The sequence below is a fragment of the Centroberyx affinis genome, unplaced genomic scaffold (assembly GCF_046629955.1).
Source record: "Centroberyx affinis isolate AG114_WGS23_722 - 3 ecotype Tasmania unplaced genomic scaffold, CSIRO-AGI_Caff_v1 ptg001527l_1, whole genome shotgun sequence".
NCBI lineage: Eukaryota > Metazoa > Chordata > Actinopteri > Beryciformes > Berycidae > Centroberyx > Centroberyx affinis.
The window spans coordinates 51,661-67,190 of NW_027279987.1; the positions used below are offsets into that span (position 1 = coordinate 51,661).

The 15,530-nt window shown below is 45.8% G+C and overlaps 2 protein-coding genes across 5 annotated transcripts in view; both read left to right on the forward strand.

Moving 5' to 3' along the window:
- The window catches only part of adgb (androglobin), a 49,374-nt gene extending 47,752 nt beyond the window's left edge, over positions 1 to 1,622 (forward strand). The window contains 2 exon segments of the mRNA XM_071527390.1: positions 1,032 to 1,215; positions 1,428 to 1,622. Of these exon segments, the coding sequence (XP_071383491.1) occupies positions 1,032 to 1,215; positions 1,428 to 1,622 (379 nt within the window).
- A 10,837-nt stretch (positions 1,623 to 12,459) lies between these two features.
- stxbp5a (syntaxin binding protein 5a (tomosyn)) overlaps positions 12,460 to 15,530 on the forward strand; it is an 84,427-nt gene continuing 81,356 nt past the window's right edge. For all 4 annotated transcript variants that reach the window (XM_071527391.1, XM_071527393.1, XM_071527392.1 and 1 more), the window contains exons 1-2: positions 12,460 to 12,597; positions 15,090 to 15,187. In XM_071527391.1, the coding sequence (XP_071383492.1) occupies positions 12,460 to 12,597; positions 15,090 to 15,187 (236 nt within the window). The remainder of the gene's footprint in view (positions 12,598 to 15,089; positions 15,188 to 15,530) is intronic.

A 15,530-nucleotide genomic window follows, 5' to 3' on the forward strand; every position in this document is an offset into this window, starting at 1 on the left:
CTCTCACACGTAGTGGAAGAGGTCGTATGGGGTGATGTTCATTATCCAGCCGAACTCCATCACCACCTCCACTGCCCTCCCCTCTTTATCAAGGTCAGCTTATAGGAAGTAGGCAGCCATATTTAGCACTGTCTAATCTCTCTTTGAATTCCTCCCTCTCTGTATGCTTCTGGGAGGGCTACATTCAGTTTTCACTCACTCACTCACTTGCTCACTCACTCGCTCACTCACCTCAGTCTCTTTCTACCTGTATTTCTGTCTCTCCCTTACACAAACACACACACACGCACACAAATGCCATTTTATTTATGAAGCCAATTCTTAACAGATAAATACCAGGACATGGTTTGGTGGTCACCGAAAACAAATTGCCATCTCAGATATCAATCTGAATGTACGACCTGGGATATGAGATAGGGGTGTGTGTGTGTGTGTGTGTGTGTGTGTGTGTGTGTGTGTGTGTGCGCAAGAGAGAGAAAGAGAGAGAGAGTACAGGTGTGTAACTCCATACACGGCTTATGAGGGTATATGCGGGAATGGGAAAATGGAATTTTATTGGATTATCATTTCCATCATTTCCTCCGCCTATCTCTGCATTTAATCTGCCGCATTTCCATTTCTATTCGTCGTCCCTCCGTCAACGCCTTGGTTGTCCCATCTCCCAGCTGACCTGTAAAACAGATTTAGCAGGAGAATTTGAGATTTTTGCCTAGTCTAATCTGTAGGTAAAATTGCCAAGAAAAGGTTTGCTTTTGTTTGAGCCGATGTTTAAAATGTATTATATGTTCAGAATATCCCCTTCAGAATGTCATGATACAGGCGCAACAGTCTTCTGTCTACTTGCCGGACTGCTTATACATGACACTACATTATTTAGCCTATAAAAAGTTCTTGAGCATACACTATGAATAAATGAATAAAATATTCCACATTCGAATTCTGGTTAGTGACCACTTTGCAGTGGCCAGGTCTAAAAAAGTATCCGCTTGTGTGACAGTGAAATTTATGTATAGTGATGTATATGTATGTAGATGCCAAAGGGACTTTCCAGTGCTGAAGGACACACAGATAGAGGAGGCCCAGCGGAGGGAGCGCTCAGAAAAGATCCAGGGCTTCCGGCTGCTCCGAGACACTGTGCTGGAGCACCGCAAACAGGAGGCGCTCAACCGGAAGGAGCTGAAGAGACGCCAGCTGGAGATGTATGACGATTTGCAGGTCAGCTAAGGCCTAAAGATGTATATATGCAGTCGAGACAGGGACAGAAGTACTTGATGTTTACAATTGCTTGAGACGATGTAGACATCAATAATAAGGAGTTTTGAATATGTGACTGAGAGATAGTCTGAAATATCTGGTGTTGAACTTCTCTTGCCCCGTGGTTAGACATCATTCCGTAACTTATCTCTGCATCTCTGTCTCCTTCCCAGGTGGCCTTGTGTCAGCAGCGTAAGAAAGCCCTAGCTGCTCGTGAGGCGTTCCATAGCCGTATGATGGCGGCCGTGATAAAGAAACAAGAGGAGGAACAAGCTCTGGAAGACGCCCGGCAGGCGGACCTAGAGAAAACAGTTGCTGCCACCCAGCAGCCCACCAAACCAGCCAGGAGTGCTGGCAAGAAGAAGTGATGCTCATAAACGTCCGCTCGAAGTTCTCCTAAGCCGTCACCTCTCAGTATGTCTGAGAACTCGGCCTGTTGGGGCATCTGGACTCAATCACTATATCGTAGCATGTTCTTTCTGAAATATTTAATGAAAAGATTGTTTGTGCACCTGATTCAGAGGTGTGTGTGTCTATTGTTTCTGGATTTTGACTCATTTAATAAAAACATGGCACTAAGGACTCTGGGAAGTTAGTTTGTAAGTGTTCTGTACTAGAATACTATTTATTTATTAGGTTCCCACAAAGTTCACATCTTTAACCATATTCTGATACAGCCATCTTCATTATGAAGTGCATCATGGCACTATAGCTGTCTGCTCCCTCCCTTTCATCTTTTCCCTTTAACTATACTATTAGTAGATACTTACATGGTGTCACTGAGACATCTATCAAATCAGCAGGCATTCTGTCTACTGCCAATGTGCTCAGCAAACAGAAGCAATCTCTAAAGTTATTGTCTTGCTATCTTTTCCTTTTAGAATATATGAAATATAATGAATTTGAAATGACAAAATGTCTGTACATGTCTGTTATTGGCAGACATGTAAAACCTTTTCCTCTACCATTGTAATGTCAGTACCATCTTACCCGCAATGTATGGCTTTGACTTTTAGACGCCCAATATGCCTGATTATATTTCACTCATCTTTTGCTTTCTTGAAGGTCACTGTATTGACTGTATGAGTCAAGGCATGCTGGATACATCTAAGCCCCCACAAGCTAACTGATAATGATTGATTGGTTGATTGATGTATTCTTGCTGATAGAAGCCTGTAGCGGTCCATATCTACAAGACCCACGTGATGTATATGGCCCAGCTGAAATAAATGAGATAACACGGCATGTGTTGATCAACATCATTCCCAAGAAATGTCTTAAGGCTAAAGTGAATATACCATTACATAGGTGGTTAGGTCTCTAATATATAGAAACCTGCTGATCAGCCTGTTATTCTTGTCAAATGAATGATAGGGCAAAGTAAATGCCCTTTATCCTAGCTTAGTATTGGAGTGCATCCAGTTGGTCTCCATCCCAGTCAGCTGATCAGCTGAAGAATGGGCAGCTAAATTGGAAATGAAAGGGAGGAGGGTGCCATCTAGTGGCTATGGACGTTAATAAATTCTCATTATCATCCTCATCCAGAGGCCTCCACTGTGCTGTTTTCAAGGTTGACAATAATGAATAGTTCAATTGTGTGCGGCTGCACCAAGGAAATTATTATTATGCTCTGTGTGTGGGTCTGTATGCGTGTCTGTATGAGATAGAGAGAAGTATTATTTGTGCCTGCTTGCATGTGTGTGTATGTACTATAGTGAAATCAAGGAATACATTGACGCACTGCAAGGATATCCTGCAGTAACCCTTTGTTGGTGTGAAGCCTTAGCACCCTACACTGTTGATTGTTTCGTTAGTAGAAATTCAGTTTTCTTAACAGAATTCTATTCTCCGATGTGATCATATTGGATATATTTTATGTAATAACATGAGCAAAATCTCACCTCACACAAGGTTAAGCACATCTGCAAAGAATGGATTCAAAAGTGTGTTCAGTAAACAGACTTTGTAACAAACACAAAACAAACTTTAACAGTAACTTGTGTTTCTGAGTGTGTGAATGTGTGTGTGCAGTGTTTGTGTGTATGGACCCAATGCTGCTCTAAATACACGCTTCTAACACAGTGTCCGCATGTATGTACGTTGCCAGTGCTTTCTCTGCAAGTCAAAGTGTACTGCAGTGTTATGTGCGTGTGTGTACTTTACACTGCGTTTCGTTGGTCTGTTCAGTCTGTCAGGCCTCATCTAGCCAACCACTATTTCTACCCTTGTAGCTGCATGACAGAGCTAATCCTCAAAGCCTTGTTCCTGGCACAGAGCATTCCCCCTCTCTCTCCACTGTTCCCTCTCACCCAATTCATTCCTCCTTTTTTTAAAACATGACTTGTTATTTGCTGTTTTCTGTACACCCCAACCCCCCTTCAAACCTCCCCTTTCTGTGCATGAGGCATAGTTGGTTGGGTGTGAGTGTACGTGTGTGTTACAAATCTGCAGTTAGAGAGAGATCCCCCAACACTCTAATTGGCAGTGACGTGTTTGTATTAACGGAGAGGCTGTTTGTTAATTGGCAGCTGTTGGCTGGTGGTTTGATGCAAATGTGTTGTGAGCGACAGAAGAACTCTGCTGTAACCTTGAAAACAAGGGGACAGTCAGCCGTGTGTGTGTGCCTGCATGTGTGCATTTGTCTTCACACAAGTAATAAGAAAATATTTGATTCTTGGAGCCACACAGTGGGATGATGAAATTAGGTGAAACTGGATACACACGCTCCACCACAGGCCCCGAGTGGCATGGATACTCAGTCTAGTGGTTGCCCTTTGATTCACTTTCCATTTTCGAGCCAATAATTTAAGAACTGTTACCTTTGCAAATGACAAAGGACATCCTGAATTGCAGGAAAAGCAGTTGTTCTGCAAGACGTATTTTGTACAGTTTGTACTGGCAGTGGTGCCAGCTATAGATACAATATAGCTTTTAAGTGTACAACTTTCAATTATGCACACATTGAACTGATTTTCTGATTACTCTTCCATGAGAAGGTATAGGCCTGTACTGCATTTAAGCTATAAATCTGCAATGTGTTCAAAGGATATGCAGTGCCCTTCAAGTCTGCAAGTGCCTTATAATCAGCTCAATTTGCTTTTATTGCCTGTTCATTCGCCTTTCTCCGCCCTGCACACATACACACACGCATACACACAAACGCACGCTTCCAGCTGGCACCGCGTGGATGCTGGGTCCTTTGGCGCGTTGGCTCAACATGCTGCAGCATTGTCCCTGTGTTGTAGCTATCTCCCCCTGGAATAGAAGCGCTTTAGAGGTCTTGCCTTAGAGGGCAAACCTGCTATGCTGAGACAAGACGGAGGAGGGATACTTCGAGAGAGAGAGACCTATTCTGCCGTGGCTAAGACTCGGCTCTGATGACAAGGGGGCAAAGGGCCAAAGCCTTAATGTTGACAGAATGATAGCACTGGAGGGGGTAAGGTGAGGGCTCGCGGATTGACGCCCAGGCTTTACTGCAGTAATCCAAAACCCCTTGTCACTCTCTCTCTCTCTCTCTCTCTCTCTCTCTCTCTCTCACTCTCTCTCACTCTCTCTCACACACACACACACACACACACACACACACTGTCGCCAAGCGATGGAAGCTGGACGGCACCCCAGACTTGCAGCAGACACAGAAATGCTGACCTGGTTGCAGCCTCATCCTTGTAACCCAACTATTTCTCTCCCCTGTCTCACCCTGCCTTGGCCTCGCTCTCCTCCTCCTCCTCGCCCCGCCCTCCGGCAACGCTGCCTCTCTCCTCAGCCAACAAAAGCACAGTTCTGCAGACACCCGGGGGCTGGGGAAATCAAATAATGAGTCAGGAGGGGTCAACAGAAAACGGCAACATTTCAGATTCGCAGGTACGGAGGGAATAGAGCGCAGAACACAGGGTCATCATCACCAGAGAAAAACAGTACACATCAACAAAATTAGGTGACAAGAGACCTATAGGTTGAGAATCTCTATACGTGAATGTGTTCCGTTGTAATCTATACAGACTAGCTTTCCTGATGCAACGAGGAGTCTAATCGAATCTCACTTATTCCCCATGGTCCTCTCTTATCATTGTCTACAAGATCCTCCCCAGAGTCACAGTGAATACTTTATAAAAATTAGTCTATTCTTACTTGAAGGTCAAACAATCTGAGTCAATATATAACCAGGGCAAAGGAACCAAATGTCGAGGCGGATCTGGATAAACGGTCCGCGGTCCGGCTCTCTCTGTGCACGCCAGGCTCCGACAGTGACAGGAGAGATAGGCGAGTTGCTATTCAAAGCGCGGGCCCGGGCTGACAGCTGTCCCTCACCCAGCACATCACTACACAACTTTGAAGATGGAGGGATCAAGGGATGGTGTCTGTGTGTGGGCGCGCCGCTGCGTGTAAAGATCAAAAGGTTGGCTGATGTGTCCGAGCCGCCTCCCGGGATATTTTAAAACCCGGGCTACATTCCCTGACAGATACGCTAACTAATATTGATATGAGGGAACTTCTTTTTTTCTTTTTCTTTTTTTTCGTGCCCACTCTTCTCTTTCGTGTGTGAAAGTCACAGATGTCTGCGGTGATTATGGGGAAGTCATCCTGGGTGTCGGGGTGCAGCTGTAGTGATGTAACTTCCTGCTGTGCCACAGTCTGTCCAAAGTGTTCATTTCAAATGATCTTTGAATAGCATGTGCCGTGGATTGTACACTTTTGTGTGTGTGTGTACCTGTATGTATGGATAAAGTGGTATATTACATGCAAGTGTGCAACTGTTTGGTCTGGCTCAGCACTAATCAAACACCATTTGATGTCATCACTTCAAAGCTATGCCCCAATAGACATACGGATGAAAGTGTAATCTAATAGATAGATGGGTGGATGGGAGGATACACACAATTTCTTTAAATAACATCACAGTGACTGCTTGAATCACAACCTAATTGCCTCTTGTTTGAGATGATTGCATTAGATCAGCAGTGCAGGCTTAGTTTACGCAGCAGAGCTGAGAGGCATTGGGTTGCCAATAAAACAGGAGTCTAAGTTTCATCCCACTTTGTTGGACGGTATAATAACCTTTGCCAATCACAGGGGATAATACTGTGGCTTAATTTACCATCAGAGGCTTTGAGGCTACAGAAAGAGGAGTCCCTGGTAAGACAGCTCACCATCACACCGCTCTCGCCCTGGGGGAAAGGGAATTTAACTTCCTCCGGTATCCGCTTTCAGTACTCATCAACTGGATATTGTGGCATTCCCTTGTTGGGCATTAGTTTCCTTGTTATGTCAACATGATATTAGGCCAGCAATTATCATGCCAGTGAATTTGTACAGACGCTTAACGTTTAGACAGAAAGGACTGCTTTTCTCTCCACACATGCTCACACACACCAGTGCAGTGACACAGGCATGGTCATGGTGCTGATTGATAAAGTGTGGATTGATCGGAGCTGAAATGGCCGGTGGGTAGCTGAGCGTGCTCCTCAGGGGAGTTGTCCATAGTCAAACTGTCATGTGGTCAGCATTGATTATCACTATCTTAGGTGACAGGATGGGAGATCTCTCTCTCTCTCTCTCTCTCTCTCTCTCTCTCTCTCCCTCTCATATGCTGAGTTTCCAGTTCAGTTGAATGAATCGGGTTCCAGTCCCACTTAATACCAGGAAACATCATGTTTGGCTTTTAGTCAATGTATTGGATTTCACCTCGCCTCCTTAAAACGACTTGGATTGACAGTGTTACTGGTTTCGACTCATTGAGTCACTGACATTGAACTAAGGACAAAGTGGTCTTCAGTTCACCTCACATGTCTCTGTCTGGTTTGTTGCAATGCCTGGCTCAAGTAAACTTCATTTTGGCCGTACGCTGACTGAGCCTCTTTCTAAGAATCTGTCTTCCTGGAGGTCCTGTGTCACTGCATCGGTGACATTGGCAATGCCCTTTCCTTTAATAATGGCATCCATCTGCTCCACTGTGTGTGTGTGTGTGTGTTGATGGTAGGCTTATCGCCTTGGCTGATTATTGGAACTGATACCAGCTGTGCCGCCCCAAGTGCAGACTAGCCAACGTCGCGTCACGTCCATCCCCCGAGCACCGCCACTCTGCTGTGTGCACGGACACATGTACACACACACACACACACACACACACACACACACACACCACAATTTCTGTAAATTCTGGCTTGTTAGTGCTATATCGCAAATGACCTTGAAAACATACTCAATCAGACAACATGAAATTCACTTGGTGGAGAAAAGAATCTTCTCTTCTCTTCTCTTCTCTTCTCCCCCCCAACCCCCACCCACACACACACACCCACACACACACACACACACACACATACACACACACACACACACACACACACACACACACATACACACACACATTCACCCCACATCTGTCAAAAATGAGGTGTGTGACCAGGATTGTAAACTTGTGCTTGTATTAGAGTTGCGTTTTTGATTAGGAGCGCAATGGATGTGATGAAGGCTTTATGATGTTTTCAATTTCTCCACCCACATCTCCTCATCTCTTTTATCCTCCCATCAATATTTATGAGCCCCTCCATAACCATAAGGGTTGGTACTGCAGGGGGAAGGGGGGGGGGGGGTGTACAGATGTATCTCTAAGTGATGCTATACCCGACTGCATGCCACCCATATCTACATGTGTTTGCTGGGGAATGGTTGACATTGAAAACATCCTCCTATTTATCCAGGCAGAGACAATCAAGTGTTCCCTCAAGGACAGAGGCTCATTAACTTACAATTCCTCTGGGACTGCTGTGTGTACATGTGTGCTTTGTATGTTGTGTGTGTTTGTGTTTGTACTTGTACTTGCGTAGATGCATGCAGGACTGCAAGATGTGTATTTCTGTGAGCACGCAACTTGCGTGCAAGTGTCGTCTGTGTGTTCTTTTTAATCGTGCGCCTGGGGGTCTGCGTGTGTACGTGTGTGTGTGAATGATATGTCCTCTCCCTCGTTAGCCAGCGTTAGGCTGCATGGTGGAGGATGAGGACATTGTGGCTGAGCGCTGCTGGGAGGCTGGGGTCGAAAGCCCTATACTCAGGTGTGCTATGATTCGCTTGATTAACTACAACTGTCAGCGAGGGCGGAAGGTCCCGGTCCCTCTGGTCCTTCCTCATGACAGGCAGACGCCCCGACTCGCTGTGACCTGCCGCTGTCCCCTGTGTCCCTCCAGGTTTGTCACTTTCACCAGACAGCCCAGGGACTCTGCTGCTATAGGGGTCAAACAGGGCCGACTGTGATGCCACGCCCCGGGGCAGCGCAGCGTGGTGCCAGAGCCGATTCAGTCTTGACTCTACTACCACCGAAACCAAGACAATGGTTGTGTCGCATAGCAGCTTTGTGCGTGTGTGTATTTGTGTGTGTGTCTGTGTGTGTGTGTGTGTGTGTGTGTGTGTGTGTGTGTGTGACAGGGTTAGTTAGGCTAGGGTCTGTATAAGTTTAGGTTTTTAAAAGACAGGCACGGTTCACAGCTAAATACCCACCAGAGGTGTGTACCCTACATGTGCGCGGGGACACTACTGTTTGTGTTTGCATTCTTGGTGCATATGTGGGTGTATTGTTTGAGCGTCGCCTGTTTATGTAGATGCATATTCATAATCTTTATGCAAAAGTCTATGTAATATATGCAAATTTGCATGTGTAGGTGTATTCAGTGCACTCCACAGTGTACAGGCCAACAGTATACTTCACCCTGGGCTATGCCAAAGCATCCTTTTATTGTAAAATACAGGAAAAAAATACATTGTATAAAATATATGTTTATGTGGATGTGATGTATTTTGATTCCGTTCTAATGGGTTTGCTAAGCATCGCCTATAACAGGCTTACCCTGTCATGCCACTGCTGATGTAAGCCCAGGAAGATCAAGTCATTAGAGCAAAGCCAGTGAGCACAACTGTAATGCACTAGCTACTTGATACAATCCTTCATACGTCGTCATGTTGTAGAGGCTCCTGGCCCATTCACCCTCACCCCTGGCCTTGGATTAACAGTGGATTAGCTCTCCACTCATGTGCATGAGACCTAATAGGCCTGTGCATGCTCAATTTGCATATTTCCCAGGGTTGCTGTGTTGAATGATAATGTATAGATAATGGAGGTGCTCCAGGGGCAGGGTGTTCTGCACCGATGTGATTGGTTCACGCAATTGTCCTGTGGAGTCGTAAATGCCTTTTATTTATGAGAAAGTGTTGAATTATCATTACCAAACCCTTTTGATGTCACATACCGAGGGGTACTCATGTGTGTCATTCACATGTTAGTGCATGTGAGCGACTGTGAATGCATACACCCTGTGAGATGAAGCCAACCATGCTGATCAATTATGGTGCAAACTGCGAGAAACAAATGACAGTAACAGTATATACAGTTCACCTTACAATAACAACAAATAACTACAAATACATTTAACATTATATTTGACATTAAAGTAATAATCTGTGACATTTTCATATAAATAAATGTAATTTTTGCTACCCTCTAGCGTCGATTGATATAACAAAATACTGATTCAACTATTCAACTATTTACGGACACAGCATAGAAATGGTTACTGACAGTAAGAGCACTACAGGTGACCAGCAGGCTATAATTTCAATACTTCACAGTCATCCTCATTGGTTGAAACACAATATGTAGATAACAAAGGCTACTTTATGTTTTTGGTTCCACTTGCACGAAGAGCTTCATTACAGTTGCCTACCCTGGTGTTGTTTCTACCATTTTTCTCATCCAAGGATATGGGAGAATTTAACATCATATTCATAATATAGCTGATGCCAGGTGTACAGTATAGCAAATCAGAGGGGTTGTACTGAACATACAGTATGAAGACCAAACATTCAATAAAATGTTTAAATATAACCTTGTCACCTTGACTATACATGGGATTTACACCTCTGCTTGTCCTCCCCCTTCTCCCCCTTTGTCTTTCTTCCTCACTCTCTTTGCACTTTGGCCCTCTCAAAAATACAGCACTGCCTCAATGGAAAGCCTTATCAAAGAGCACAAACACAGCAGTCAGACTCTACATACAACACACACACACACACACACACACACACACACACGCACACACACACACACACAATGCAGCCAGATGAATGGCCTGGCCGCAGCACAATGGTGCTAAATTAAATCACTGATGTCAGAGTCGCCAAGAGCCCTGCCCTCCCACATCATTCACTCACTCACACACACACACACACACACATGCAAGCATTGACTAATAAGGAGCTTTTTGTTTGGCTGCGTAATGTATTCTGGATCAGGCGATATCATTAGTTGGGGTTGCAAGGTGCGTATGGTCAATTTCAGTTCATTATGCAAATCAGCATTGCAACAATTGTTCTTGTGCCACCCTGATACGATTACTGAATTAATAATTTGCTCCCTGGTCCTCTTCATATCTTTTTGTGCCCTTGTATTCAATAGCATCTTCATTTCCTTGACGCATCCTTTACATCAGCCGTGCATCAACAAAGGACAGCTTGCGTGGAAACACATATTGACAAGCTCATATAATCAGCATTGATCACCGAGGGTCATATTGCACTTGATTACAATATGGAGTTGAAATTGCCTTTTTTGGACTTTCTCCAGTTTAGGAAAGAGTCGGGCATCAGGTGCGGGTTAGCAAGAGCGCAAACACAGATATTACTTCCGCCGCTGCACCTCTGTCCCCGCTCTGCTGCCGGCGGACACCTGTCGAGGATGAGCGTGTTAGCAAACAGCCCGATACAGGTGGCCTCGTCGGTGTCAGTCAGGCATGGGCGGCCTCAGCTGAGCTCGTCAAGGCTGGTACTTTCATCTGTGACCTTACGTACGTACACACAGCTGTGCGGAGGTTCTGAACTTAAGTGACTCGGGCCTGCAGGGGAAACATAAGCACCGATAAAGTTGTCTCAGCGGTAGATCTCTGTAGCAGCTGCTCCTGGTTGACGGCTGTAGAAAAGACCTTCAGAGGAACTGGCAGAGCTGTATCCCGATGGGCCCTAAGTGCTGGGAGCATTTTGGGGCCTTTGCCTATCACTGACTGATAATGTTAATCTCTGTAGTTATTTTAAGCATGGTGGAGCTACCATTTACTCCCCTGCACCATGGGCCAGCCTGCACCCTCTGTAAGACCCTGTTCAGAAGGCCATGACTGTAAACCATTCATATCAGAATCAACCACATCATGCTGATAGTGCTTTCAATGTGCTTCTGCGAAATAAAAAGGATCAGCTTCTGTAATTTGAAGACAACTTTAAATGTAATAGAGCTAAAATATATGCAGTATACCGAGGCAACATCTACAATACAAATTGTCTAAAGCGCACTGTAGGCTGTCAGCCAAGGGGGGTTTCAGATAAAGTCATTATGGTTCTCAGTGTTGGATGAACTCTGTTGAGGTGTGGCCTTAGAATATTGATGTGTTGTGTGAAACAAGGTCTTGTCAGGGGGAGCAAGGTCACCAGGCTGGCAGACACACCCTGTCTGTCTGTCCGCCTGTCTGCCTCTGTGCCCACACACTCACTACTGCTGCATCCCAACATCACCAGGTGCAGTGGAGCAAAACCGACTCTGTGTGTGTGTGTGTGTGAGAGAGGGAGAGGGAGAGGGAGAGGGAGGGGGGGGGGGGGGGGGGGGACTTGTGTGTGGCTTCTGTTGCTGGGGGTGGATGAAAGGAGGAGAGAGAGAGAGAGAGAGAGAGAGAGAGAGAGGGAGAGGGAGAGGTGGCAAGGTGGCGGGATCTTTGTGTTGAAACCTCTGCTCTGTCAGACATGCGCAAGAGCAGCAGCTCCACCGCCGCTGCGTTGCGTTTCCGCCTTGGCTGAGCGGCGCACAGAGTGAAGAGGGGAGGGGAGGGAAGCCGAGAGGAAGAGCGGAGCCACCGAGACGCAGTGGGACACAGCGCGGACTCCGAGAGAAAATCACACCGACGCACCACAGCCATCCAGCAAGATAATTAAAAAAAAAAAAAAAAGCGATCGTCTCCAAAATCACGCGTCAAGGAGCCCGACCCGAGCGGTGCGCGGCAGAGCCTTCCAGCATGGAGACTGCGCTAAAAAACAAGCACTAAAATGTGAGATTTACAGAGGAAATCAGAAGAGAGAGAGCGAGCGTGAGAGAGAGAGAGAGAGAGAGAGAGAGGCTTCCCCCTTTATCTTTTGCGGGTGATCTCGATTTTGTGATCCGCAGTCTTGAAAATGAAGAAGTTCAACATCAGGAAGGTGCTGGACGGCTTGAAAGAGGTCTCCTCCTCCACCCCGTCCGTCCAAGTGGGGCCACAGGAGAACCATCTGATCCAGGAGACCCTTCAGTCCGAGCATTTTCAGCTCTGCAAGGTGGGCGACACAGATAGCATTTTATTATACAGCTACGTGTAGACCTTTTTATTGTTATTCGCAATTAGCACCGCACTACTTATCCCATGGCAAGACACAGCAGGTGCAAGTGCGCTGCCAACAGTAAATTAGTTTATCGGCAAAGCCTAATAGCTGCATATTCTTCTGCAGCCTCATACTCCACTATAACGCTACGGCCGCCAGCTGGTTGGAGGTTTTCCTTCCATTTGGTAAGCATGCCTCTCAGGAAGAGAATAACCATAAACCGCTCTGTGCCTGTGCAAGGCTTGGTCGCCAGTATAACCTATAATGCGCATATGGCGAGTGCGCTCCGGCGAAAGGACAATAAACATCAGTCATTTCCTATTTGATTGTATATTTTCGTCTTATAATTTTGCTCGGCGCCAGTTCAAACCATGTAGTTGTTTCGGATGTGATTATACACAATATTTCCCTCAGTGGGAATAGTCTGCTGCGACCATCGTTCATGTGCGCTTGGCATGAACTGTCATACCGAGGGGTTGGGCCAAACAGATCCCTGCTTGCATAATCTGCTGGGTTTGGATTAACAAATCAGACGCTGCTGGTTGATTGTATGTGTGTGTGTGTGTGTGTGTGTGTGTGTGTGTGTGTGTGTGTATCTATCCGCCTTGTCTTTCCCTCCCCATTTTTGTATCTCTCCCTCTCCCCCCCCCCCCCCTCTCTCTCTCTCTCCCTCTCTCTCTCACACACACACGCACACACAGTTTACCCCCCAGATCATTGATCCATTGCCGGGGGGCTGCGCCTCATAAGACTCTGGGCCCGTTTTAAAAATGAAATGCAGCGGCCTGCCCTCCTCTCCCTCTGTGTGAACTGGTTACGGCCAACCAAAAATGGATGGGGTTAATAAACACTCAAGCAATTTACATGTCGTGCATGCGACCGCTTAGTCCACCACAGTGTAAAAGCAGGATATCCCCATGTGTGCCCTAATGGTTTGGCTTGGCCTTTTTATAGACACCGCTGTGTGCTCGCTATTGATTTCCATTTCTCCTCTCCGCCTTCTAGCAGCGTGATTTGGGGAAGATTGGTACTGACTTGTTTGGGAATTGTTGTGAGGCTTATTTGACAGATAATAAGTTTAATTGTAGATCAGTTACATAGGACAAATCTAACATGTTTTTTTTTGTTTGGGATTACAACAAATTCCTATTATTTTTCTATTGTGTATTCAATAATGACTTTATAGTGACTTTATTGGACTTAAACCTATTTTTCATTTCTGGTATCGCTATAATATTCCTAGCGACTTCACGTTTATCTGATATTTTATATTTGTAGACTATAGTATCCTGATGAAATATATCTTCTTCCTGCGGGATGTGGTACTGAAAGTCTGGTCTCGGGCCGGGTGATGCCTTGGGATAATTTTGTTGAGCTGTTGATTGATGCGCTTCATGTTGCGGCAGAGTCTCGGTGCGCCTCTGTTCCAACACATCATGTCATGAGATTGTTCTCCTGTCTGTCCAGAGTAAAGCCGAGAGTCGAGACGGGCTCAAGTGCAGTAGTCTAAGACCAGGGGAAGGTTGGCTATAATTCCGTTTTTTTCAGCTGTGTTATTTTCTCGAAAGTATCTAGATGTGTATTTCTAGTGAAAATGCAAGGGCGGGCCGGCTCCGCGGTGCGTAATTGGGCTGCGGATCTATGGACACGTGGCAGAAGAAACCATATGGATGACGGGTTGTTGTAGTCAACCCGCTGCACTTGAGTTGGCGGGAAGGGTAATCTAGCGGCTAGAAACACTGTGCTTTAACGGTCAGGTTGCAGGTTAAATTCCCAGCCAAAGTGTCCATCAACAGCCACGTGTCCTGTTGAAGTGTCCTTGAGCAAGACACCAACCCCCTCCTGCACACTCATTGCATTTTGGACAAAAACAAATTGTAAATGTAATGTTTCCTCATGAAAAAGGCAGGTGTCTCTGCTACACTGAGCCTTCTTATGTAATGTGCTTTAGCCCTGCGCTCTGCCTCTAAGCAAACAAATCCAACAGCCCACCACCAGCTGACTGATGCCATAAAGCTACAGTCACATATATATTGTGACCTGTAATATCCCAAAGCAATGCTCTTTATTGGTGTATTTTATTTCCAGGGCTCAAATGTAATCACGACTTTATGTGGGAGGCAGCGAGAAGAGAAAGATAAGGAGAGAGGAAAGAGAGAGAGGAATTCTGAAAATAGACTGATTATAAAGGGACTCTAAATAGCCAAGCCAAATATCATCCCATCATGAAGAACAGAGTAGCCAAGCCCAGAAAGAGCATTTGTTCTTCCCTGTCATTTTCTCTTGTATCTGCAATTTCAGGGTCTACATCTCTGTTTCATAATGCTTTCCACATCCATCTGTGAATTCCTTTGGCAAAACAACACCCCTGTTGTGAAATGCAAATTGATATCCTCTCTAACACGTTCTCTTTCTTTGTCTCTCTGTCCTCCCATTGGCTGGCCCAGACTGTCCGTCATGGCTTCCCCTATCAGCCGTCGTCCATGGCTTTCGACCCGGTGCAGAAGATCCTGGCCGTCGGGACCCAGAGTGGGGCTCTCAGATTGTATCCTTTCAGTTGCCATTGAGCTGCTATGTGTTACTGTGGCCCATGAAGGCTCCTTTGGGCCCCTGCATCCCTGAGAGGGAGAGCCTGCGTAGGGCTAGACTCGCCTCCGCAGCAGGTAAGTGGACCGGTACGGTCAGATGCTGATGTACGTCTGTGGGGTTTCAGTGTGTTTTCAGGTGTTAAAGTCTTGTAGGTAGCATACAAAGGTTTCCATTGTCTTTGAGTTCTGTATCCGTTTGCAAGCTTCAAATAAGCAGATAGACATCAAGAAGAATTCGATTTCATATCATTATGTCTTTACCTTCATGTCCAAGAGTCATGGGCCAAGTGTTACAACATG